Here is a 26,934-nt window from a genome sequence, read left to right on the forward strand (position 1 = left end):
ACTGCACCCCCCATTATCTCTATGTATACTGCACCCCCCATTATATCTCTGTATACTGCACCCCCCATTATCTCTCTGTATACTGCACCCCCCATTATCTCTGTATACTGCACCCTCCATTATCTCTCTGTATACTGCACCCCCCATTATCTCTCTGTATACTGCACCCCCCATTATCTCTCTGTATACTGCACCCCCCATTATCTCTATGTATACTGCACCCCCCATTATATCTCTGTATACTGCACCCCCCATTATCTCTCTGTATACTGCACCCCCCATTATCTCTATGTATACTGCACCCCCCATTATATCTCTGTATACTGCACCCCCCATTATCTCTCTGTATACTGCACCCCCCATTATCTCTGTATACTGCACCCCCCATTATCTCTCTGTATACTGCACCCCCCATTATCTCTCTGTATACTGCACCCCCCATTATCTCTATGTATACTGCACCCCCCATTATATCTCTGTATACTGCACCCTCCATTATCTCTGTATACTGCACCCCCATTATCTCTGTATACTGCACCCCCCATTATCTCTCTGTATACTGCACCCCCCATTATCTCTATGTATACTGCACCCCCCATTATATCTCTGTATACTGCACCCTCCATTATCTCTGTATACTGCACCCCCCATTATCTCTGTATACTGCACCCCGCCATTATCTCTATGTATACTGCACCCCCCATTATCTCTCTGTATACTGCACCCCCCATTATCTCTATGTATACTGCACCCCCCATTATCTCTATGTATACTGCACCCCCCATTATATCTCTGTATACTGCACCCTCCATTATCTCTCTGTATACTGCACCCCCCATTATCTCTCTGTATACTGCACCCCCCATTATCTCTATGTATACTGCACTTCTATATACACTGCCGCACATTATCTCTGTATACAGAGCAGCATACATGAATGCACCCCCACATTACACCTCGTGTCCTGACCCCAAACTAACACTATATGTTACCCCCCCCCCCACACATTGCCCCGTGCTGCCCCCCACATTGCCCCGTGCTGCCCCCCACATTGCCCCGTGCTGCCCCCCACATTGCCCCGTGCTGCCCCCCACACCTCACCTGGAGCGGATGGCGCGCAGTCGGATCCCCCGCGGTCCCTGCAGCCGCTGACGTCACGTGACGGGGCAACAAGAGCAAATAGCGGGAGGAGAGGGGGGACCCCAACAATACACCCGGGGACCCCAACAATACACCCGGGGACCCCAACAATACACCCGCCGGGGGACACAGCTACACACAGCGCCGTACAGAGGCCGCACAGGTCACCCCGGGGTCACCGCCGCCTCCTGGAGATTATATTATTATTATTACAGGCGGCTACAATGTGTCTCCTGCAGCAGCTACAGCACTATACCCCCTCCCCCAGCACTATACCCCCCCCAGCCCTAATCCCCCCCCCCAGCACTATACCCCCCTCCCCCAGCACTATACCCCCCCAGCACTATACCCCCCCCCAGCACTATACCCCCCCCCCAGCACTATACCCCCCTCCCCCCCAGCACTATACCCCTCCCCCAGCACTATACCCCCCCCCCAGCACTATACCCCCCCCCAGCACTATACCCCCCCAGCACTATACCCCCCCAGCACTATACCCCCTCCCCCAGCACTATACCCCCCCCCCAGCACTATACCCCCCCAGCACTATACCCCCCCAGCACTATACCCCCTCCCCCAGCACTATACCCTCCCCCAGCACTATACCCCCCCAGCACTATACCCCCCCAGCACTATACCCCCCCAGCACTATACCCCCTCCCCCAGCACTATACCCTCCCCCAGCACTATACCCCCCCAGCACTATACCCCCCCCAGCACTATACCCCCCCCCAGCACTATACTCCCCCCAGCACTATACCCCCCCCCAGCACTATACCCCCCCCCCCCCAGCACTATACCCCCCCCAGCACTATACCCCCCCCAGCACTATACCCCCCCCAGCACTATACCCCCCCCCAGCACTATACCCCCCCAGCACTATACCCCCCCCAGCACTATACCCCCCTCCCCCCCCCCAGCACTTTACCCCCAGATGTATCCCAGCACTATACCCCCCCCAGCACTATACCCCCCCAGCACTATACCCCCCCCCCAGCACTATACCCCCCCCCCCAGCACTATACCCCCCCCAGCACTATACCCCCCCCAGCACTATACCCCCCCCAGCACTATACCCCCCCAGCACTATCCCCCCCCAGCACTATCCCCCCCCAGCACTATACCCCCCCCCCAGCACTATACCCCCCCCAGCACTATACCCCCCCCCCCCCAGCACTATACCCCCCCCAGCACTATACCCCCCCCAGCACTATACCCCCAGATGTATCCCAGCACTATACCCCCAGATGTATCCCAGCTACAGGTGTACCCCCAGATGTATCCCAGCTACAGGTGTACCCCCAGATGTATCCCAGCTACAGGTGTACCCCCAGATGTTTCCCAGCTACAGGTGTACCCCCAGATGTATTCCAGCACTATACCCCCAGATGTATCCCAGCTACAGGTGTATCCCAGCTACAGGTGTACCCCCAGATGTATCCCAGCACTATACCCCCAGATGTATCCCAGCTACAGGTGTATCCCAGCTACAGGTGTACCCCCAGATGTATCCCAGCTACAGGTGTATCCCAGCTACAGGTGTACCCCCAGATGTATCCCAGCACTATACCCCCAGATGTATCCCAGCTACAGGTGTATCCCAGCTACAGGTGTACCCCCAGATGTATCCCAGCTACACTGTGTACATAAATTACATTACTGATCCTGAGTTACATCCTGTATTATACTCCAGAGCTGCACTCACTATTCTGCTGGTGGGGTCACTGTGTACATACATTACATTACTGATCCTGAGTTACATCCTGTATTATTCCCCAGAGCTGCACTCACTATACTGCTGGTGGGGTCACTGTGTACATACATTACATTACTGATCCTGTATTATACCCCAGAGCTGCGCTCACTATTCTGCTGGTGGGGTCACTGTGTACATACATTACATTACTGATCCTGAGTTACATCCTGTATTATACCCCAGAGCTGCACTCACTATTCTGCTGGTGGGGTCACTGTGTACATACATTACATTACTGATCCTGAGTTACATGCTGTATTATACCCCAGAGCTGCACTCACTATTCTGCTGGTGGGGTCACTGTGTACATACATTACATTACTGATCCTGAGTTACATCCTGTATTATACTCCAGAGCTGCAATCACTATTCTGCTGGTGGGGTCACTGTGTACATACATTACATTACTGATCCTGAGTTACATCCTGTATTATACTCCAGAGCTGCAATCACTATTCTGCTGGTGGGGTCACTGTGTACATACATTACATTACTGATCCTGAGTTACATCCTGTATTATACTCCAGAGCTGCACTCACTATTCTGCTGGTAGGGTCATTCTTGTAGGTGACTGGATCAGTTGTATGAATTCCCATGATCTATACCAGCTGATACATAATACATAACATTTTATACACGTATCCTGGGTTTTTGGATTACTTTGTCGCCATTTTTATGATTAGTAACTGCACATAACACAATGAATGGTGGGAATAGCAGCCAGTCAGGTGACCTATAAGTTGCAATCTGATTGGCTGCCAGCTCTAGACGTAAGTACAGTAACTAGTAAGCAGTATAGCTAGATGTTTCCTCTCATAAGCAACTAATGAGAGCAGCAAGATGGCGGCCACACTTCAGCTGTGAGTTGTCATAGTGACGGTCGCTCCTTGGACTCGGAACGGAAGTGACGTCGTGCGTTTTCTCGCGAGACTTCCGGCGGCCATTTCTCCATTGATTGCGTCTGCTCCTGGCAGTGAAATCCGCGCTGTGGCTTCTCACCATGATCCCCGCCTGAAGCGTCTCACCCCGGCCGCGACCAGCACGGAGATGGTGCCCGGAGAGGACGGTCCCCTCGTACCCAAAGAGGTGAGGCGGCGCTTCCGGGGCGGGCCCAGCTGCTTCCGGGCCTCTCAGCTGTGCAGGGCGCCGGGGCCCTGAGCGGCGGGGAGGCTGCCAGCACCACAGCCCGGGCCAGCGGGGTCAGTCAGCATCAGTCACCCCCGGGGTCCGGGCCCAGTGCTAGTGTATGAGGCTGCGGGGCCCGGTGTATGAGGCTGCGGGGCCCGGTGTATGAGGCTGGGGGGCCCGGTGTATGAGGCTGCGGGGCCCGGAGTATGAGGCTGCGGGGCCCGGCGTATGAGGCTGCGGGGCCCGGCGTATGAGGCTGCGGGGCCCGGCGTATGAGGCTGCGGGGCCCGGCGTAGGAGGCTGCGGGGCCCGGCGTAGGAGGCTGCGGGGCCCGGCGTAGGAGGCTGCGGGGCCCGGCGTATGAGGCTGCGGGGCCCGGCGTATGAGGCTGCGGGGCCCGGCGTATGAGGCTGCGGGGCCCGGCGTATGAGGCTGCGGGGCCCGGCGTATGAGGCTGCGGGGCCCGGCGTATGAGGCTGCGGGGCCCGGCGTATGAGGCTGGGGGGCCCGGCGTATGAGGCTGGGGGGCCCGGCGTATGAGGCTGGGGGGCCCGGCGTATGAGGCTGCGGGGCCCGGCGTATGAGGCTGCGGGGCCCGGCGTATGAGGCTGCGGGGCCCGGCGTAGGAGGCTGCGGGGCCCGGCGTAGGAGGCTGCGGGGCCCGGCGTAGGAGGCTGCGGGGCCCGGCGTAGGAGGCTGCGGGGCCCGGCGTAGGAGGCTGGGGGGCCCGGCGTATGAGTCTGCGGGGCCCGGCGTATGAGTCTGCGGGGCCCGGCGTATGAGTCTGCGGGGCCCGGCGTATGAGTCTGCGGGGCCCGGCGTATGAGTCTGCGGGGCCCGGCGTATGAGTCTGCGGGGCCCGGCGTATGAGTCTGCGGGGCCCGGCGTATGAGTCTGCGGGGCCCGGCGTATGAGTCTGCGGGGCCCGGCGTATGAGTCTGCGGGGCCCGGCGTATGAGTCTGCGGGGCCCGGCGTATGAGTCTGCGGGGCCCGGCGTATGAGTCTGCGGGGCCCGGCGTATGAGTCTGCGGGGCCCGGCGTATGAGTCTGCGGGGCCCGGCGTATGAGTCTGCGGGGCCCGGCGTATGAGTCTGCGGGGCCCGGCGTATGAGTCTGCGGGGCCCGGCGTATGAGTCTGCGGGGCCCGGCGTATGAGTCTGCGGGGCCCGGCGTATGAGTCTGCGGGGCCCGGCGTATGAGTCTGCGGGGCCCGGCGTATGAGTCTGCGGGGCCCGGCGTATGAGTCTGCGGGGCCCGGCGTATGAGTCTGCGGGGCCCGGCGTATGAGTCTGCGGGGCCCGGCGTATGAGTCTGCGGGGCCCGGCGTATGAGTCTGCGGGGCCCGGCGTATGAGTCTGCGGGGCCCGGCGTATGAGTCTGCGGGGCCCGGCGTATGAGTCTGCGGGGCCCGGCGCTAGTGTATGAGGCTGCGGGGCCCGGTGTAGGAGGCTGGGGGGCCCGGTGTAGGAGGCTGCGGGGCCCGGTGTAGGAGGCTGCGGGGCCCGGTGTATGAGGCTGCGGGGCCCAGTGCTAGTGTATGAGGCTGGGGGGCCCGGTGTATGAGGCTGCTGCGGGGCCCGGTGTATGAGGCTGCTGCGGGGCCCGGTGTATGAGGCTGGTGCACCTCTGCTGTGGCTGTGGTGTCCCCCAATATTGCTATGTAGTTACTAGTTGGCAGTGCCCCCCTGTATTGCTGGCGGTGCCCCTCGCTGTCGCTATGTAGTAGCTGGCGGTGCTCCCCTGTGTAGTAGCTGGCGGTGCCCCCCTGTGTAGTAGCTGGCGGTGCCCCCCTGTGTAGTAGCTGGCGGTGCCCCCTGTGTAGTAGCTGGCGGTGCCCCCCTGTGTAGTAGCTGGCGGTGCCCCCCTGTGTAGTAGCTGGCGGTGCCCCCCTGTGTAGTAGCTGGCGGTGCCCCCCTGTGTAGTAGCTGGCGGTGCCCCCCTGTGTAGTAGCTGGCGGTGCCCCCCTGTGTAGTAGCTGGCGGTGCCCCCCTGTGTAGAAGCTGGCGGTGCCCCCCTGTGTAGAAGCTGGCGGTGCCCCCCTGTGTAGTAGCTGGCGGTGCCCCCCTGTGTAGTAGCTGGCGGTGCCCCCCTGTGTAGTAGCTGGCGGTGCCCCCGTGTAGCTGGCAGAGCCCGCTGTGTAGTAGTTGGCGGTGCCCCCTGTGTAGCTGGCAGAGCCCGCTGTGTAGTAGTTGGCGGTGCCCCCGTGTCACTTTGTAGCTGGTTCTTCCCCCTGTATCACTGGCTGTGCCCCCTGTTTTGCTTTGTAGCTGGCAGTACCCCCCCCCCCCCCCCCCCCGTCACTTTGTAGCTAGCAGTGCCCCCTGTGTTGCTGTTTTGTGCAGCTGGCAGTGCCCCCTGTATATATGGCAGTGCCCCCTGTTTTGCTGTTATGTGCAATTGGCAGTGCCATTCGTCTCCCCTCTGGAACCCCGTCTCTCTGATATCCACAGTCTCTCACCGGGACCCCGTCTCTCTGATATCCACAGTCTCTCACCGGGACCCCCGTCTGTCTGATATCCACGGTCTCTCCTCGGGACCCCCGTCTGTCTGATATCCACGGTTTCTCCCTGGGACCCCCGTCTCTCCGATATCCACGGTTTCTCCCTGGGACCCCCGTCTCTCCGATATCCACGGTCTCTCCCTGGGACCCCCGTCTCTCCGATATCCACGGTCTCTCCCTGGGACCCCCTTCTCTCCGATATCCACGGTCTCTCCCTGGGACCCCCGTCTCTCCGATATTCCTCGTCTGTCTAATATCCATGGTCTATCCTCAGGACCCCCGTCTGTCTGATATCCACGGTCTCTCCTCGGGACCCCCGTCTCTCCGATATCCACGGTCTCTCCCTGGGACCCCCGTCTCTCCGATATTCCTTGTCTGTCTAATATCCATGGTCTATCCTCAGGACCCCCGTCTCTCTGTGTACCCTGTATAGCAGATTGCTCCATGTTGGCTGCTCTGATACATTGTGACACCGGGGCTGCTGCTCTCACAGAGCATTGTCTGCACTGGACACAAGTGTAAGAAGCTCCGGAATGTGAGATACATAAGGTTGGGGCAGGCTGTCAGATGCCTCATTTGGTGGTTCATCCTGAGCCTCCTGGTTCATGAATACAAGGCCAAAACTACAGCACAGACTGACAACTTGTAAAACTGTGCTGGTCGGGGTGTGTAGAAAGCTGGGTGACCACCCCTATAAGCCCAGTCATGGCTGTCCTCCACTTCCTGCTTTTTCTGTAGAACTTGTTTCAGGTCCCTTAAAGGAACGCTTCAGGTGCAGGTCCCAGTCAGGAGCGTGACCCCTCGATTCTACCTGTCACTCCTTTCACTAGCTTTCACTTTAGCCTGGAGTGTCCCTTTAAGAGTCAGGTGAGAGGTGCCGCACCGTGTTTGCTGTAAGTTTACACTCTGCTCCCTGTACACACAGGAGACGTCATCCTCCTCTTCTTCCTCGTCGGCCTTGTTTACAGCCGTCTGTCTTAAAGGGGAATTTCCTAAGTTGTTGTAACAGGATTCCCCTTTAATTCCATGACCTTGCGTGTGTTTCTTGAGCAGCTGGATATTCTCTCCGGTGTCGGTAAATAAACGTGTCAGATAATATTGCGGGGAGGGATGAATCATAAGCGGCAGCCGGGCTGACTTTGGCATTCGTAGTGCACTTTAGGGCAGTCCCCTGTGCTGCGGCTGGTGGGGGCATCGCTGGTCCTGACCACTAGCCCCACCATCAGTGCCAGTCATGTGGGTGCACAGCAGGACCAGGACAGCGCCGTATTAGGGAGCATGGCCGTTGTGAAACCCTACAGACTGACAGATGCCAAGGTTAGGGTATAGTCACATGATCACAGCTTCTCAAAACAGCGCCACCCCTGTCTCAGGTTGTGTGTGATATTGCACTTAAGCTCCATTCACTTCAGTAGAACTGAGCTGTAATACCGCACCCAAACCGAGGACAAGAGGCGCTGTTCCTGGAAGAAAGCGGCCATGTTTTTCAAACAACTTCTTTATGGGCCCCATTGCCTGAGCCAATTACCAAACAGGATCCTGTAGGTGTGAACGCACCCTAAAAGGGAATCTACCCTGCTGATATGTCCCCATTATACAGGAGACGCTGAGTATGATGCTATGTCTCTTACCTTCCTTCAGTGAGACCGACCTAGGAGGGGCCCACATGCTTCCTTGGCGTCTCCTGTGCAATAGCAACATATACATAACAATAGTTCCCCTTTAAGTTTTCAAATGTATCAATTTTAAAGGGGTTATCCAGCGCTACAAAAACATGGCCACTTTCCCCCTACTGTTGTCTCCAGTTCAGGTGCAGTTTGCAATAAAGCTCCATTTACTTCAATGGAATTGAGTTTCAAAACCCCAGCCAAACTGGATACAACAGTAGGGGGAAAGTGGCCATGTTTTTGTAGCGCTGGATAACCCCTTTAAAGTTCCAAACTGCCGGAGCTGTTGCCCATGGCAACTGGAAACGCACAGCAGAAGAGGGAATGTAAACGTTTTCAAATGTATCAATTTTTTAGTATTCAAAACTGATCGGCGTTGTTGCCCATGGCGACCGGATAGCAACTGAGAAAGTTCACGTAAGAATGAGAGGCGTTTAGATCTGGGTTAGTGTCCCTCAAGGTTTTGCTTTTCAGCTGTTGCAAAACTACAACTCCCATGATGCCCTGACAGCCAAAGGCTGTCAGGGCATCATGGGAGTTGTAGTTTTGCAGCAGCTGGAGAGCCAATCATTGGTGGATAGTGCTTTGTTCTTTCCATACGGGCGGCTATAGTGAGGGTCCCTCCGTCTCCCCTCCGGATCTTCTCCTGGTAGCCGCAGCTGTCTAGCCGAGAATGTTCCACACTTGGCCGAGATGTGTCCGGCTAAATTTATATCCTCACATAGTGTCACCTGCTCGGAGTCCTCCACAAAGCTGGATCCTGGGACCCCTGCTCTCCTTTCCAGCCCCTTATTCTGCTCTATAAATAGCCGGTAATGTGCGGCCGTCCACAGCTCGGCCCCTTTTATCTCCTGCTTGTATTGTCCGAGAGCGTCCAGTTTTTGGAGGGTCGGCAGATGGTAGAGTGCTGGGCTCCTCTCCGACCACCTGCCCGAGCGCCGTGTGTTTTGACAGCTGTCATAATAACCGTCACCCACTTCTCGCCCTTTGGGTGTGACACCTCATCTCACCCCGCAGCTGTTCTTGTAGTAGTGTGGCGTAAGCTGAGGACCCTATAACCCCCCCCCATGTAAGTGCAGACAGATATCTGCATCACTACAATGCCCAGCATGCCCTGACCGCTGGTTATGTGATCGGAGCCTTGGGAAAGCTGGGTGACATCCCCCGTGAGAGCTGTGATGGTTGTTTCCATCCTAGTATGCAGTAAAGAGGGATTTACCATATCGGTATGTGTCCATCAGGAGCCTGGGAAAGCTGGGTGATACCTTCACTGAGGCCTGTTATGGTCGCCTCTAATGGTGCAGAGAGGGATGTATGAATTCTGTCTGGGTATATTTGTCCATCAGCAACCTAGGAAAGCTGGGTGATACCCTCAATGAGAGCTGAGATGGTTGTTTTCTTCCTAGTTGTGCAGCATTAGGCATGTATCCTATATCCTATCTAGGTGTATTTGTCAGGAGCCTGGGAAAGCTGGGTGACATTGTGGTGGGTTCAGCTGTCAATCTAAGATGTATGGGGCCATCTAGAACAACCACCGACAGATGATGTCCCCGGTGATAGGGGTTGGCCGTGTTGGAAAATAATTGGCTGACCCCTTTGTTCTGGGAGAGATAAGCCACAGCGAGCGCTCACCTTTCCCCATAGACAAGGCAGGAATGCGTGGCCGTGCTGAATAACAGGTGGGGGGCAGGAAACATGACAGACAGGTGAGCCGTAGTTATTGAAGGTGTATGGGGACCTTTAGAGCTTTTGTGGCTTCTTCCGTAGTCATGGTGCAGGGAGAGATGGATCATATTCTATCAGAAGCCTGGGAAAGCTGGGTGGCCTCCCCTGTGAGAGCTCTGGTCATTGCTTCCTTTCTAGTTGGTGCAGGGAGGGATGGATCGTAGTCTAACCAGATATGTCTCTCAGGAGCCTGGGAAAGCTGGGTGCTGTATAACAGGCCTCCATTTTTGTTTCTTGATGCCTGGTAGCTGTCCCATTTCCTGCAGGACATACAGGAGCTGATAAGTACTAAAAGACTGGAGATTATTTAATAGAAGTAAACTACAGATCTGTATAACTTTCTAACACCAGTTGATCTGAGAGAGATTTTAGCCGGAGTTCCCCTTTAAGGGATTGCATCCTCCGTTCTGCAGCCGCCTTTCTTTTGTCACTTCTGGCCGGCTGTAATCTGGATAACGCTGAGGTAATTATGCCTCTTAAGCCCTGAAGTGCGGTGTAGCTGAGCGGTAATACGTCTTAGTGCCCTGCACCGGGGTGGGGGGGGATTACTCCTGTTCTCATGTCACACCTGAGAACCCCCCCCCCCTTCTGCTCCGCCACTTGCCTGCCAAGACCTCCACCGAGGAGGAACATCCGGACGTGTCTCAGGGGGCAGCTAGATCCATGATGTAAGGAGGATGCTGGACAGAGTGACCCTTTACATGCATCTATGAGGGGGAATTCACATTGCATGGAGAGGTTGCAGATTTTCCATTCTTGCAGAATATAGAAGCAAAGAGAGGAATAAGATGTCACCATTTTCCCATGCACACCATGCCGATTGACTCCCGCAGCAAATAGTACATTGTTTGTTATTGTAGCGTTCCTTAAAGAAGGACTCCGGCATAAGCATTTTTCTTTCAAATCAACTGGTGTCAGAAAGATATCTGTAATTTACTACTTTTTAAAAAAAAAAAAAAAAATCTCTAGTCTTCCAGTACTTATCAGCTGCTGTATGTCCTGCAGGAAGTGCTGTATTCTCTCCAGTCTGACACAGTGCTCTCTGCTGCCACCTCTGTACATGTCAGGAACTGTCCAGAGCAAGAGATTTGCTGCAGCTCTGGACAGTTCCTGACATAGACAGAGGTGACAGTGGAGAGCACTGTGTCAGACTGGAGACAATACACCACTTCCTGCAGGACATGACATACAGCAGCTGATAAGTGTGGGAAGACTGGAGATTTTTAAATAGAAGTAACTTTCTGAAACCAGTTCATTTGATGGAAAATAATTTTCACCGGAGTATCCCTTTAAAGGGGGCCGTCCTAGCTTAGAGAAACATGGGCTCTTTCTTCCAGAAACATCAGCTCTCCTGTCCTCAGTTTGGGTTTTGCAGCTCGGTTCTATTGAAGTGAATGGAACTGAATTGTAATACTGCAGCAGTAGCTTTACAGCTGCAGGGGAAAAAGGCCGGGAGAGGGGAGGCAACTAGTCATCTGGTGGTAGTGGCCGGGACTACTCTCTGCCTGTCAGTGTGCTCTGTGGGGATGATTGATGATATATAGTCTATCTCTCTGTCTGTCAGTCATCCCAGCAGAGCGTGGCGGATCAGCGGCGGCTGCTGTGCTCGGGGAGATGCACGGTACATCTATGATGGGAGCTGAAAGTGAAACCCTGGCAGGAAAGGTGCGGCTATTGCAGGTTATTACCGTAGGGGTTTCCTCATAGACCGAGGCTTCTGGTCTTGTGAAATGGTCTCGTAACCCTGAGAGAGCCGATGGTCAGACCTCTAGGTGTATCGAAGGGTATTTAGGGCTATGATACAGAATGGCTTAAAGGTGTTATCCCCTATACCAGGAATGGGGGAGCTTCAACCCTCCAGCTGCTGCAAAACTACAATTCCCATCATGCCTGGAGAGCTGGAGTTGTCAGATGTTTTGCAGCAAGTTTTTCCTTATCTCCGGTCCACACATTAATGTGTATGGAGTCCTATATACAATATAGTGGTGCCTTGGATTACGAGTATAATTCGTTCCTGGACGACGTTTATAATCCAAATCCACTCTTAAACCAAAGCAAATTTTCCTATAAGAAATCACTGATCTGCAGACAATTGGTTCCACACCCCAAAAATAATAATTTATTATTCTGAATAACATGTAGAACAGATGAAACAAACATTTAGAAACAGCAGAATCTGTGATATATAAGTTACTGTACAGTATATCAGCATGTGGTGTATAATGTATAGTAACTGTATAACCCTGATAATACAGCAGCAGCTGGATATGTGATATATAAGTTACTGTACAGTATAGCAGCATGTGGTGTATAATGTATAGTAACTGTATAACCCTGATAACACAGCAGCTGGATATGTGATATATAAGTTACTGTACAGTATAGCAGCATGTGGTGTATAATGTATAGTAACTGTATAACCCTGATAATACAGCAGCAGCTGGATATGTGATATATAAGTTACTGTACAGTATAGCAATCAGCATGTGGTGTATAATGTATAGTAACTGTATAACCCTGATAACACAGCAGCTGGATATGTGATATATAAGTTACTGTACAGTATAGCAGCATGTGGTGTATAATGTATAGTAACTGTATAACCCTGATAATACAGCAGCAGCTGGATATGTGATATATAAGTTACTGTACAGTATAGCAGCATGTGGTATATAATGTATAGTAACTGTATAACCCTGATAACACAGCAGCTGGATACGTGATATATAAGTTACTGTACAGTATAGCAGCATGTGGTATATAATGTATAGTAACTGTATAACCCTGATAACACAGCAGCTGGATATGTGATATATAAGTTACTGTACATTATAGCAGCATGTGGTGTATAATGTATAGTAACTGTATAACCCTGATAACACAGCAGCAGCTGGATATGTGATACATAAGTTACTGTACAGTATAGCGATCAGCATGTGGTATATAATGTATAGTAACTGTATAACACTGATAACGCAGCTGGATATGTGATATATAAGTTACTGTACAGTATAGCAGCATGTGGTGTATAATGTATAGTAACTGTATAACCCTGATAACACAGCAGCTGGATATGTGATATATAAGTTACTGTACAGTATAGCAGCATGTGGTGTATAATGTATAGTAACTGTATAACCCTGATAACACAGCAGCAGCTGGATATGTGATATATAAGTTACTGTACAGTATAGCAGCATGTGGTATATAATGTATAGTAACTGTATAACCCTGATAACACAGCAGCAGCTGGATATGTGATATATAAGTATAGCAGCATGTGGTGTATAATGTATAGTAACTGTATAACCCTGATAACACAGCAGCAGCTGGATATGTGGTATATAAGTTACTGTACAGTATAGCAGCATGTGGTGTATAATGTATAGTCACTGTATAACCCTGATAACACAGCAGCTGGATATGTGATATATAAGTTACTGTACAGTATAGCAGCATGTGGTGTATAATGTATAGTCACTGTATAACCCTGATAACACAGCAGCTGGATATGTGATATATAAGTTACTGTACAGTAAAGCAATCAGCATGTGGTGTATAATGTATAGTAACTGTATAACCCTGATAACACAGCAGCTGGATATGTGATATATAAGTTACTGTACAGTAAAGCAATCAGCATGTGGTGTATAATGTATAGTAACTGTATAACCCTGATAACACAGCAGCTGGATATGTGATATATAAGTTACTGTACAGTAAAGCAATCAGCATGTGGTGTATAATGTATAGTAACTGTATAACCCTGATAACACAGCAGCTGGATATGTGATATATAAGTTACTGTACAGTATAGCAGCATGTGGTGTATAATGTATAGTAACTGTATAACCCTGATAACACAGCAGCATTTTGTAGATACAGGATGGAGCTGCAGATCCCCATAATGAAGTAGCGTAGTACAACAGGCTAGAATAGAGAAGCAGGGCTGCTGTCAGAGGTCTGTGTGGTTACAAGGCAGCAATGGGGAAGGGAGGTGTGCTCAGCATGGACCAATCAGGATGTGAGAATCACAGAGCTGTGCAGGAGGACAGTGACAAACTTCTCTATACTGCAGTGTGAATAGCTGAGTGTGAGTGCAGGCACATTATAGCAGCAGTATGTATAGCGGAGTATGAGTGCAGGCACATTATAGCAGGAATGGAGAGGCTGGTAAACAAAAGGGCTGACATAGACTGCAGGGAGCATGAAGGAATGAGCAGGGCAGATATGGGCACAGTATAGCAGCACTCTCTGTCCGGGGAGAGAGGGGTTACAGCTATGGAGAGATTACCTCACAGTCCTGTCCTCTGATGCAAGCCCCAGCCTGAAGTGGATCTGCTATGAATTGGAAGGTGAGGGAGACTTCCTGGGTCAGAGTACAGTGCTATAGACCCCGCTATGCAGACCATGCCCCTCCCCCACTCCCCCTCCCACCCAGTACAGGGAGCTCTTACATCAAAGCAATGCTCTTACACCAAGTTGCAAGTTTGAAAAACTTTGATCTCTTGCAATACGCTCTCAATCCAAGTAACTCTTAAACAAGGTACCACTGTATATAGCAGCCCCCTGGGATCTTTTTGGAGTCATATATATATATGTGCGCGCGCCCCGGGATCCTGGTGTCCTCTCGGTACAGGTGACTGGCGTTACTCACTGCGGACATTACTCTCCTTCCTCAGGGTGAGTTCCGCGTCGCCCTCTGACGTGTTTTATAGTGAGTGTTATATTGCTGAGAGCTCGCAGCTCAAAGTCTTACAGATAAGGAGCGGGCAAGGAACAGGAAGTCACTCCCGGCAATCTTCCTGCAGACCCCGGACCTAGTGGTTACTTATAGGGGTGTACAACATGGCGAAAGATGCCCCCGTGGGCCGGCCTGTGCTGTGCCGCCAGTGTTACCATAAAGGAAAGTGCTGAAAATGAATCGCATGACTCACGGCTCCGGCTTCTCCATCCTGAGGTTCCTCATCAATCTCTTCCTGTCCTGTTCCAGATCTAAGGATGAGTTCAGGCTCATCGTCCTCAGTCCGGTGAGTCCGTGCCCCTGTCAGGGTTATATGGAGTCGCCGGTGTGAGGGCCGGTATATGGAGTGGCTGGTGTGAGGGCCGGTGTATGGAGTGGCCGGTGTGAGGGCCGGTGTATGGAGTGGCCGGTGTGAGGGCCGGTGTATGGAGTGGCCGGTGTGAGGGCCGGTGTATGGAGTGGCCGGTGTGAGGGCCGGTGTATGGAGTGGCCGGTGTGAGGGCCGGTGTATGGAGTGGCCGGTGTGAGGGCCGGTGTATGGAGTGGCCGGTGTGAGGGCCGGTGTATGGAGTGGCCGGTGTGAGGGCCGGTGTATGGAGTGGCCGGTGTGAGGGACGTTCCCTGTAGCACCCCGCCTGAAGCCGCTCTTATCTCAGTGACTATAACCTTGGGTGTAGTATAAGTTCTCGGCACATAGACGTGTATACGCCGTGACCTCAGCTGCCTGTCTATGTGACCTCAGCTATTATAATGCTTTATGACTGGGGAGGGCCCTGTATTACAGTCCTGAAAGTTTTATACACTTTCAGGCTGGGTTCACACTACGTATATTTCAGTCAGTATTGTGGTCCTCATATTGCAACCAAAACCAGGAGTGGATTAAAAACACAGAAAGGATCTGTTCACACAATGGTGAAATTGAGTGGATGGCCGCCATATAACAGTAAATAACGGCCATTATTTCAATATAACAGCCGTTGTTTTAAAATAACAGCAAATATTTGCCATTAAATGGCGGCCATCCACTCAATTTCACCATTGTGTGGACAGATCCTTTCTGTGTTTTTAATCCACTCCTGGTTTTGGTTGCAATATGAGGACCACAATACTGACTGAAATATACATAGTGTGAACCCAGCCTCAAGTGCACTTGAGGTCATACAGTGTATACAGCTGTGTACTTCCCCCCCCGTACAGTGTATACGGCTCTATGTACATCCCCCCCCCCCCCCAATACAGTGTATACAGCTGTTTACCTCCCCCGTAGTGTGTATACAGCTCTGTGTATATCTTTGGCCTCATGGATTGCACTATATACAGGATACGGATTGCCTCCAGGCTGTACAGGGTGTATATAGCGTAAAGATTGCCACCAGGCGGGATAGGGTATATACACTACCGTTCCAAAGTTTGGGGTCACCCAAACAATTTAGTGTTTTCCATGAAAAGTCGCACTTCATCACCATCGTACGTTGTGAAATGAATAGAAAATAGAGACAAGACATTGACAAGGTTAGAAATACTGATTTGTAGGTGAAATAACATTGTTCTTCCATCACACTTTGCTTCCGTCCCAGAATCCTCCTTGTGCAGCAATTCCAGCATTGCCCACCTTTGGCATTCTAGCTATTAATCTGTTGGGGTAAGCTGGAGAAATTGCCCCCCACGCTTCTAGAAGCAACTCCCACAAGTTGGATTGGTTGGATGGGCACTTCTGGCGTATCATACGGTCCAGCTGCTCCCACAATGGGGTGGTGATCTGGTGACTGCGCTGGCCACTCCATTACCGATAGAATACCAGCCATCTGCTTCTGCTGTAAATAGTTCTTGCACAATTTGGAGGTGTTTAGGGTCATTGTCCTGTTGTAGGATGAAATTGGCTCCAACCAAGCGCTGTCCACTGGGTATGGCATGGCGGTGCAGAGTGATGGCCTTCCTTATTCACAATCCCTTTTACCCTGTACAAATCTCCCACCTTACCAGCACCAACCCCAGACCATCACATGACCTCCACCATGTATAACAGATGGCGTCAGGCATTCTTCCAGCATCTTCTCATTTCTTCTGCGTCTCACAAACGTTCTTCTTTGTCATCCAAACACCTCAGACTTAGGGTACAAACACACACACCGTATATGCAGCAGATACGCAGCAAATACGCAGCAGATACGCAGCAGATTTGATGGTGCAGACTTGATGCTGTTTTCAGTTATTTAGATCTAATCTGCTGCGTATCTGCTGCGTATTTGTTGCGTATTTGCTGCGTATCGCAGCAGTAAATACGCTGCGTATACGGTGTGTGTGTTTATACCCTTAGATTCATCCGTCCACAACACTTTTTTCCAGTCTTCCTCTGTCCAATGTCTGTGTTCTTTTGCCGATCTTAATCTTTTTCTTTTATTGGCCGGTCTCAGATATGGCTTTTTCTTTGCCACTCGGCCCTGAAGCCCAAAATCTCGCAGCCGCCTCTTCACTGTAGATGGTGACACTGGTGTTTTGCGGGTACTATGTAATGAAGATGCCAGTTGGGGACCTGTGAGGCGTCTGTTTCTCAAACTAGAGACTAATGTGCTTATCTTAGCTTAGTTGTGCAACGCGGCCTCCCACTTCTTTTTCTACTCTGGTTAGAGCCTGTTTGTGCTGTCCTCTGAAGGGAGTAGTACACACCGTTGTAGGAAATCTTCAATTTCTTAGCAATTTCTCGCATAGAATAGCCTTCATTTCTAAGAACAAGAATAGACTGTCGAGTTTTAGATGAAAGTTCTCTTTTTCTGGACATTTTGAGCGTTTAATTGACCCCACAAATGTTATGCTCCAGAAACACAATCTGCTCAAAGGAAGGTCAGTTTTGTAGCTTCTGTAACGAGCTAGACTGTTTTCAGATGTGTGAAGATGATTGCACAAGGGTTTTCTAATCATCAATTAGCCTTCTGAGCCAATGAGCAAACACATTGTACCATTAGAACACTGGAGTGATAGTTGCTGGAAATGGGCCTCTATACACCTATGTAGATACTGCACCAAAAACCAGACATTTGCAGCTAGAATAGTCATTTACCACATTAGCAATGTATAGAGTGGATTGGTTTAAAGTTTGGACTAGTTTAAAGTTATCTTCATTGAAAAGTACAGTGCTTTCCCTTCAAAATAAGGACATTTCAATGTGACCCCAAACTTTTGAACAGTAGTGTACAGCAGACGTATTGCCACCAGACCTGATGGTATACACAGCGTACAGATTGCCACCAGACAGGATAGGGTATATACAGCGTACAGATTGCCACCAGACGGGATAGGGTATATACAGCGTGCAGATTGCCACCAGACGGGATAGGGTATATACAGCGTACAGATTGCCACCAGACGGGATAGGGTATATACAGCGTACACACCCCAGTGTCCCTCTGAGCGGAGGCGGCTGGTGGTGTAACACTTGGCACGCAGGGCTGGCAAGGCTCCGGCTCTTATATAAACCTATGACAGCAGTCTGATGAAATGTCCGATGCCAGTCATGTGACCGGGCTAAATCACAGATCTGGCTGGGGTATACATGTGTCTGATATGGGGGGGGGGGTGACATCCTCCTCCATCCCCCGACATTCTATACCTGTCACTTATGAGACATTACACTGCGGTAATGGACGGTGTATTGATCGTGTTACGTCCGAGGCCTGGGAGCATATCCCGCACACATCCATCATGTGACACCTCATCTCCGCTCACTTATAAGACGTCTCGCTTTATAGGAACCCATTTGTCACCTCCCAGTTTCTCCTTCTGGGTTATTGATGTCTTTTTCTTAAAGGGATAGTTCACCAAAACATGTTTTCTATCAAATCAACTGTTGCCAGAAAGTGGCAGAGATTTGTAATTTACTTCTAATACAAAAACTTCCAGTACTTATCAGCTGCTGTATATCCCGAAGGAAGTGGTGTAGTCTGTGAGGATAATAGGCACTGACCAGGGACTGGATCAGTATCACTGGTTTCCTATGGGGTGCAGTGCTGACCACCATAGACCCCCGTGCTTACTGTAGGGGGTGATAGGCCGCACCATCTTCACTGCCTTGTTTCTGTCCTAGGGAATGTTCTGGAGCTGCAGACAGAGTATCTTTAATGAGATGAAGAAGAAGTTCTCTCAGGTAGTCTTCTCCCCTGCTGTGGGAGGCCAGCGCTGTGCCGCATGAGTGTGGACTAACTCTGCATGGACTCTGTAATATCAGTATACACATGGCGGAGCTTGTGTACACAGGTTATATTGTATACCAGGGATGGGGGGACCTGCCAGCTGTGGCAGAACTACAATTCCCATCATGCCTGAACACCCAAAGCCAAGCTTCATGGGAATTGTAGTTTTGGCACAGCTGGCAGTTTTGTGATTTACTTCTATTTAAAAATCTCCAGTCTTCCAGTACTTATGAGCTGCTGTATGTCCTGCAGGAAGTGGTGTATTCTCGCCAGTCTGACACAGTGCTCTCTGCTGCCACCTCTGTCCATGTCAGGAACTGTCCAGAGCATCAACAAATCCCCATAGAAAACCTCTCCTGCTCTGGACAGTTCCTGATATGGACAGAGGTGGCAGCAGAGAGCACTGTATTAGACTGGAGAGAATACACCACTTCCTGCAGGACATACAGCAGCAGATAAGTACTGGAGGACTGGAGAGTTTTAAATAGAAGTTAATTACAAATCTGCATAACCTTCTGACACCAGTTGATTTAAAGAAAACCCCCAACGTTTTTTGGTGAAGTACCCCTTTAAGGTTTAGATTATGTTATAGGGAAAAAACTGCTGCCTTCAGGTAAGTCTTGTTTTGGGGATTGCTGAGTAGTAGAGAGGTGTGTGTTGCTGGTTGCATTGTTGGGTTGCACTAACCCGCCGCTGCATGCCCCGTAGCAGTCTAATCTATTGTTGTTGGTAACGTCTCGGTTTTCTTCTCTTTCCCCAGATTGAGAATGCTGCTGATGAGCCGCGAGTGCTGTGCATAGTGCAGGACACCACCAGCTGCAAAACCATCAATGAGCGGGTGACGCTGAACCTCCCGGCCTCCACCTCCGTGCGACAGCTCTTCCAGGATGTGGCCGGCAAAGTGGGCTACGTGAGCGGGACCTTCAGCCTGAAGTTTGGCAATGGAGACATGGTGAGAAAGCATAGAACTAGGCCCCGAGGGGAAGGAGTTAACAATGATGCCAAACTACAATTCCCACCATGCCTGGCTGTCCAGGCATGATTGGAAGGGTAGTTTTGCAACAGGTGGAGCATCCCTGCATTATATAGTGGATCGCTTTCCTGCTTTGCTGCAATGTCCTATTGTCTTGTGTCCTTTCAGACGGAGCTGGAGGCCACCCAGGACCAGACATTACTGGACGCCGGTTTTGAGGCGGGAAAGAAGAATTTCCTCCAGTTAACAGATAAGAATGGGGAGCAGCCGCAGCTGACATCAGTAAGGAGCCCTGCACTCTGTATGGTCACCGTGATCTGTATTATCTATGGAAGCCGCCACACAGTGCTGGACCCAGTGGATGCTGACAGTGACCATTCATCGCCAGTCACTTCTAGTGGGATCTGTTAGCTTCCACTGGTTCTCACTGATTCTTGCTTCATTAGATTTCATTCCACAGACTGTGTGGTGGATTATTGGGCAAGTAAAGTTGTCCATACACATTTAGTCGCTGTGTTAGCCATGCATTGGTTTGGCCCAGAGCAGCGTCTCCCATTCACCCCATACGCCGATCTGTCCTGTGTCCTGAATGGGAGGTGAGCAGTTACCAGACGGCTCTGGCAGAAGTTTATCTCCTTAAAAACAAAAGGAATCAAACATGGCCGATCCTTCTCGCATAGTCACATATTAGTCGACTGAACCTGCTGAAAACAGTGGCATCTGCCACTGATATGTTTCGGGCCTTAAAGGGAATGTGTCACCTAAATTTTCTGTTACTGATTAGAATCAGATCCTAAAACTTGTTCTTTTATTCTAATCTGTTTCTATTTCCTGATTTTTTTTATTTTTTTTATTTTGCCTTTTGTACATCGTTATGGGGGCAGCCATCTTGCCTGGGCTGTTTTAACAGCATTTAACAACATGCTTTACAGCAGGACTCGTGGACATAGACGACAATAGACAGACTTTGTCCCATTGAGATGAATGTGAGACATTACTGAGCGCGCTCTGTGATCTGTGAAGACGTCATTCCACAGGGAGCTGCTATTGTCTCCTCTATCTACTGGTGTCACATGAGATTCAATGTCCTCCTTATCATCTCTTGATATGTTGCCCATAGAGGTGACATGCGCAGCCGCAGCACGCCTCATTCCCCGGCTGGTAGATAGCAGGAGTTCTGTAGGTAGTCGGCTCTTGAAGCACTCGCTTTATCCGGCTTCGGGTTAAACTTTTGACATATCTGGGCAATAAATGTCGTGACGTTACATAGATGACAGCCTTGTCTGTGCCTGATCCAGCCTTCTGTTTCCAGGATGAGTCCGGGACGGCAGACAGCAGCGGTCTGGATGACAGCACCCAGGAGAAGTTCATTGGGCCTCTCCCTAGAGATGGTTCTGTGGGCTGCACCAGTGACTATGTCAGTCAGAACTACTCCTATTCATCGCTTCTCAGCAAGTCCGACACCGGTAATGCCAGTGATTTCTCTCCATCATACAGACAGCAGTGGCTTCTCTTCTCCTATCATTCCTGAGCCGTCTTACCTCTCTCTTCCCAGGTTATGTGGGCTTAGTCAACCAGGCCATGACCTGCTACTTGAACAGTCTCCTCCAAACCCTGTTTATGACGCCAGAATTCCGGAACGCTCTTTACAAGTCAGTATTGCAACCAATGAGAACCCATCTTTTACAGCAGGGTTGTGAAACTCAGGCCCACCAGCTGTTACAAAACTACAACTCCCATCATGCCTAGACAGCCAAAGCTTTAGTCTCCACTATCCAGGCATGATGGGACTTATGAAACAGCTAGGCAGCCTGAGTTTGACACCTGTGCTTTAGAAATAACATAACGTTTTTAACGGTAAAAATAACATAGCGTTGTACTTTCAGGTGGGCGTTTGAGGAGTCGGAAGAAGACCCGGTCACCAGTATCCCGTACCAGCTGCAGAGATTATTTGTCCTACTGCAAACCAGTAAGAAGAGGGCGATCGAGACGACGGACGTGACCAGAAGCTTCGGCTGGGACAGCAGTGAAGGTAGCGGCAGAGTCTTCCCGTTATGTTTTAGTCGGTAGTATATAGTCGAGCGTTAGAAGGGTTTTCTGGGCTCACATGACTGGCCGCTCCTGAGCCCAGCACATTGAGGCTGATCCACAAGGGGGGCCAGGATAGCCCACCAGTCATTGTAGGCCACCAGTCATTGTAGGCCACCAGTCATTGTAGGCCACCAGTCATTGTAGGCCACCAGTCATTGTAGGCCACCAGTCATTGTAGGCCACCAGTCATTGTAGGCCACCAGTCGCCATAGTCCAGATAAGGTAATTTACAGAACTAGCGGACACTGTATGTACGCCATCTTTGTCTGTCCTGCAGACACATGGCATTACATTGAAGCACACAGGCCATGTCTAGCTTCTAGTATTTACAGCAGCTGGGGAGACGTAGAGTAGTATAACGCAGAATAAACCATTTATTTTAATCCTTGAAAAATCCATTAAATGGAATCTCAGCAGCTTAGAGCTCACCAGACTGCATAAGCCCTATGGTGTCAGCGTTAATCATACCTATGTCATACCGCCAAGAAGCTGAGGGCAGCCCAGGGTGCCGGCCATTACCTGACTCCTCTAGCCACAAATCCCTGCCTAACCACTCTCCTCTTCTGGTTATTGACGAGGCTAGACACGCACAACAATATGCGAAGCTTAAGCTGTTCAGCCTTGATGGGAGTTGTAGTTTTGCAGCAGCCGGAGCATGATTTATGTGAATGCCGCAGCACCTTTACACTTCCATCACTAATAGTATAAAAATGGTGAGATGCTGCGGCAGTCACACTAGCACTTCAGCTCCATCAAACATGGGTGCCAGCAGTCAGTCCCCACTGAATCCAATACCACGGCCTATCCTATAGGGAGATCATCGGTTTTATGTTAGAGGATGGCAATCGCTAGCAAGCTCTGTCCCTGTTGTCGGCGTTAAAGAGGTACTCCAGCAAAAAAAAAAAAAAAATGTTTTCTTTCAAATAAACTGGTGCTAGAGATTTGTAATTTACTTCTATAAAAAAATCCAGTACTTATCAGCCGCTGTATGTCCTGCAGGAAGTGGTGTATTCTGTCCAGTCTGACACAGTGCTCTCTGCTGCCACCTCTGTCCATGTCAGGAACTGTCCAGAGCAGCAGCAAATCTCCTGCTCTGGACGGTTCCTGACCTGGACAGGGGTGGCAGAAGAGAGCACTGTATCATGCTGGAGAGAATACACCACTTCCTGCAGGACATATAGCGGCTGATAAGTACTGGAGATTTTTTTTAATAGAAGTAAATTGCAAATCTCTGGCACTTTCTGACATGGGATTATTTAAAAGAAAAATAAGCTGGAGTACCCCTTTAAATGCTGTCACATCTAATTTACATAATGCTCCTGTATATCTTCCTGGGCTGAATAAGCTATTCCTGTGACACTTAGTTATCAGATATTGCAGCTACAGGTTATCTAATCCATTGAGTGGTGTTCTATAATCGTTGTGTCTTGTATTTGGCAGCGTGGCAGCAGCACGACGTACAGGAGCTGTGCAGGGTCATGTTTGATGCACTGGAGCAGAAGTGGAAGCAGACGGAGCAGGTAGGGGGTCACTGCAGGAGGCCGAGCCGTGCAGGCTATCCACGGGTAGACAAGCCCTTTAATCCTCCAACATGTGTGGTGTGTCTATGGCAGGCCGACCTCATCAATCAACTCTACCAGGGCAAGCTGAAGGACTACGTGCGGTGCCTGGAGTGCGGCTACGAGAGCTGGCGCATCGACACCTTCCTGGATATCCCACTTGTCATCAGGCCTTATGGCTCCAGCACAGCGTTTGGCAGCGTGGTGCGTATATCCTTGCACTATATTCAGGCCATTGAAGTCAATTGGGTCCATGCCTTCCTATCCCATGTTGACAGTTTGCTGACGTATCTGTGCCACAAGTGTGAACAAGCCCTTAGTCTAACTGTTTTCTCATCAATACCAGGAGGAAGCATTGCACGCTTTCATTCAACCAGAGACACTGGATGGTCCTAACCAATACTTCTGTGAGCGCTGCAAGAAGAAGTGTGACGCCAGGAAGGTGAGGTGTCTGTCAAAACTTTTGTCATGTCATGGGAATATGTTTCAGAAAGTTATATAGATTAATGATAGATTAATAATCTCCAATCTTCCAGTACTTATCAGCTGCTGTATGTCCTGCAGGAAGTGGTGTATTCTTTCCAGTCTGACGCAGTGCTCTGTCAGGAACTGTCCAGAGCAGCATCAAACCCCCAAAGAAAACCTCTCCTGCTCTGGATAGTTCCTGACATTGACACAGTGCTCTCTGCTGCCACCTCTGTCCGACTGTAGGGAATACACCACTTCCTGCAGGACATACAGCAGCTGATAAGTAGCAGAAGACTGGAGATTTTCTAACAGAAATAAATAACAAATATCTGGCACTTTGTGACACCAGTTGATTTTAAAAGATTTTATTTTTTTGCTGAACTACCACTTTAAGCTGCATTTCTTGCCAACAAAGCTCATAAGCGATATCTCTTCCTCCGCAGGGCCTGCGATTTTTGCACTTTCCTTATCTCCTGACTCTACAGCTGAAGAGATTCGACTTCGATTACACCAGCATGCACCGCATCAAGCTGAACGACCGCATGACCTTCCCCGAGGAGCTGGACATGAGTCCTTTCATCGACGTGGAGGATGAGGTGCCTTTTGGTTGCTTTTCCTTATTTTACACCTAAAGTGACTGACATTAAAAGTTATGTTTGAGGGGAATACCCCTTTAAGTACATTGCTGCCCATGGTGAGACTAACAATTCCTTCCATACTTGTTTTATCTATTTAGTCTCCTTCCCCCAGTTCTCAGCTGCTGCTTTCTGCTGAAGAAACGAAAATCTGTGTGTGAGCTTTTCTCTCTCTCAGGAGAAGGGAGGGGGAGGAGGAGGGGACGGAGAGAGAGGCTCACGCACAGATTTTTTTGTCTTCAGCAGAAAGCAGCAGCTGAGAACTGGGGGAAGGAGACTGAATAGATAAGTATGAAAGGAGTTGTTAGTCTCACCATGGGCAGCAACATATGAAAAGTTATGTTTGAGCGGAATACCCCTTTTAATGTAGGCAGAAAGGATTCACTTACAAGGCTGAAAAACATTTAGGCGCATGAGAAAGGTTGGGTTCTTGCTCATTAGATGAGTCTTTACAGTAATCCTTCTCAGCTCGCTGTGGGTTCACATGATGACCGTACATGTCCCGTATGTCCCGGTTATGCCGAAAAGGGGTGTTGAGTGTACCCAGTGCTGCCTTCATGCCCCAGTATACTGCCGCGCCTCGTGACATGTATGGTATATGACGCCATTGACTGTATAAGTAAAAAAGAACCTTTTCCTGTTTCGCTGCAGGTAACATATTTCCACATAGACACCTGGTTGATATGATATAAATGAGGATATTATGCAGTGAGGATATATGGATGCCTGCTACAGGGACTGCTATGCGGCTCCGTCCATTGTGATGCATAGGAGCGCTGCGCCTGATGAGAGCGCAGCCGCCGTCAGTAACGTTTATCGCTCCCTTTGTCTTATTTTATCTCCCTCAAGAAGTCCCCTCAGACGGAGAGCTGTACGGACAGCGGGGCCGAGAACGAGGGGAGCTGTCACAGCGACCAGATGAGCAATGATTTCTGCACAGATGACGCCCTGGATGAAGGGATTTGTCTCGAAAGCAGCAACAGCGTTGACAAGCCAAACAAATCATCGGAGAAGGTAAATGCGGCCTGACAGGCGGAGACGGGATGACAGCCGCACGCAGCACCCACGCTGACAGGAATTGTCTGACTGTTTTGTTTTTCCTCTAGAATTCTTTGTATGAACTGTTTTCTGTCATGGTCCATTCGGGCAGCGCTGCTGGCGGACATTACTACGCCTGTATCAAGTCCTTTGCTGATGACCAGTGGTATAGCTTCAATGATCAGCATGTCAGTCGGGTGAGTGTATGGAATCAGCTACAGGTACAGCGATATTCACACAGTGTCCAACACTAGAGCAGATAGTGTAAGGGCCCTATCCAGCTGATTATCGCTCCATGTAATAAACACAACAATCTCATCGGCTGATCATTGATATAGGTTTGGACCTATAATGATCGGGCGCCGACCACACATCGCTACGTGTAATAGCGGTGCGCGGCTGACAATGTCCAAACTGTATACATTACCTATCCACTCTGCAGGGCTCCTCTTGCCCTCTGCTTCTCCCCGGGTCCCTCACGCTCCAGCTTCAGAGTGGCCTGTGTGAGCTGACAGGCCGCTCAGCCAATCACTGGCCGGGACCGACCAGTGATTGGCTTAGCGACCTGTCAGCTGAGACAGGCCGTGCTGGAGCTTGCGGGACCCGGGGAGAAGCAGAGGGCAAGAGGAGCCCTGCAGCATGGATAGGTAATGTAAAGAGTTTAAGCAAGGGCTTCAAGGACATTGGTAACGATGTCCCTGCAGCCCTTGTTAAACGATTATCGGGCAGTGTAATAGGCCTAGTAAATGGGTGTCAATCTAGCAGATCAGCGCTCGTTTACAGTTATTATCGGGCCCCCATCGGCCCTTGTAGGAGTGCCCTAACACTACTCAAAGTCTCGTGCCCCAATTATGAGTTTTAGACGCTTTTTGTTGGGGCTGATTAAAGGGACGTGGGTTTCTGATAAACGGTTGTGGTCTGAATGTTGAATACAGTAAGGCCCCTTCCCACATCAGCAAAGTCTGTCCTGATTTTCTGACCATAGGGTTCTATGGGGCATGGACACCCTTCAGGATTTTTCCTGAAATGTGTCCATGCTGGAAAAAAGGACTGAAAATTAAAGGAACTGTACTGTAGTTGCCCAGAACGGATGCCCTATAGAACCGTATAGAGGCATCAAGAATTCTGGATGCACTTGCATGGCAGCCCGGTCCAGCTTCAGCACATGGGTAAGTGCCGCTGGGTGTTCATGCTGGCCCTTTCACTGTACGCACTTCTAATCAGAAACACATTTAGTTAAATGGGAGGCTGTGTTTGACCGGGTTGGGAGCCATTGGTTCCTGGCCCTGTCAATTACTCTTCTGGACGGTCAAAAGAGGTCC

At 50.4% G+C, this 26,934-nt stretch overlaps 1 protein-coding gene across 4 annotated transcripts in view; it reads left to right on the top strand.

Moving 5' to 3' along the window:
* The first annotated feature begins 3,835 nt into the window (after positions 1 to 3,835).
* USP47 (ubiquitin specific peptidase 47) overlaps positions 3,836 to 26,934 on the top strand; it is a 37,530-nt gene continuing 14,431 nt past the window's right edge. Inside the window, exons 1-13 of one of the 4 annotated variants that reach the window (XM_069965067.1) lie at positions 3,836 to 3,982; positions 18,743 to 18,802; positions 19,609 to 19,800; positions 19,990 to 20,103; positions 21,134 to 21,287; positions 21,377 to 21,473; positions 21,708 to 21,853; positions 23,353 to 23,432; positions 23,526 to 23,675; positions 23,818 to 23,913; positions 24,383 to 24,535; positions 25,424 to 25,588; positions 25,681 to 25,809. In XM_069965067.1, coding sequence (XP_069821168.1) covers positions 3,944 to 3,982; positions 18,743 to 18,802; positions 19,609 to 19,800; positions 19,990 to 20,103; positions 21,134 to 21,287; positions 21,377 to 21,473; positions 21,708 to 21,853; positions 23,353 to 23,432; positions 23,526 to 23,675; positions 23,818 to 23,913; positions 24,383 to 24,535; positions 25,424 to 25,588; positions 25,681 to 25,809 — 1,575 coding nt within the window. In that variant the 5' untranslated portion in view covers positions 3,836 to 3,943. Of the gene's footprint in view, positions 3,983 to 14,657; positions 14,948 to 18,742; positions 18,803 to 19,608; positions 19,801 to 19,989; positions 20,104 to 21,133; positions 21,288 to 21,376; positions 21,474 to 21,707; positions 21,854 to 23,352; positions 23,433 to 23,525; positions 23,676 to 23,817; positions 23,914 to 24,382; positions 24,536 to 25,423; positions 25,589 to 25,680; positions 25,810 to 26,934 lie in introns of those variants that run through there. The other 3 variants (XM_069965068.1, XM_069965065.1, XM_069965066.1) reach the window with 3 other exon arrangements.

The sequence above is a fragment of the Dendropsophus ebraccatus genome, chromosome 4, assembly GCF_027789765.1.
Source record: "Dendropsophus ebraccatus isolate aDenEbr1 chromosome 4, aDenEbr1.pat, whole genome shotgun sequence".
NCBI lineage: Eukaryota > Metazoa > Chordata > Amphibia > Anura > Hylidae > Dendropsophus > Dendropsophus ebraccatus.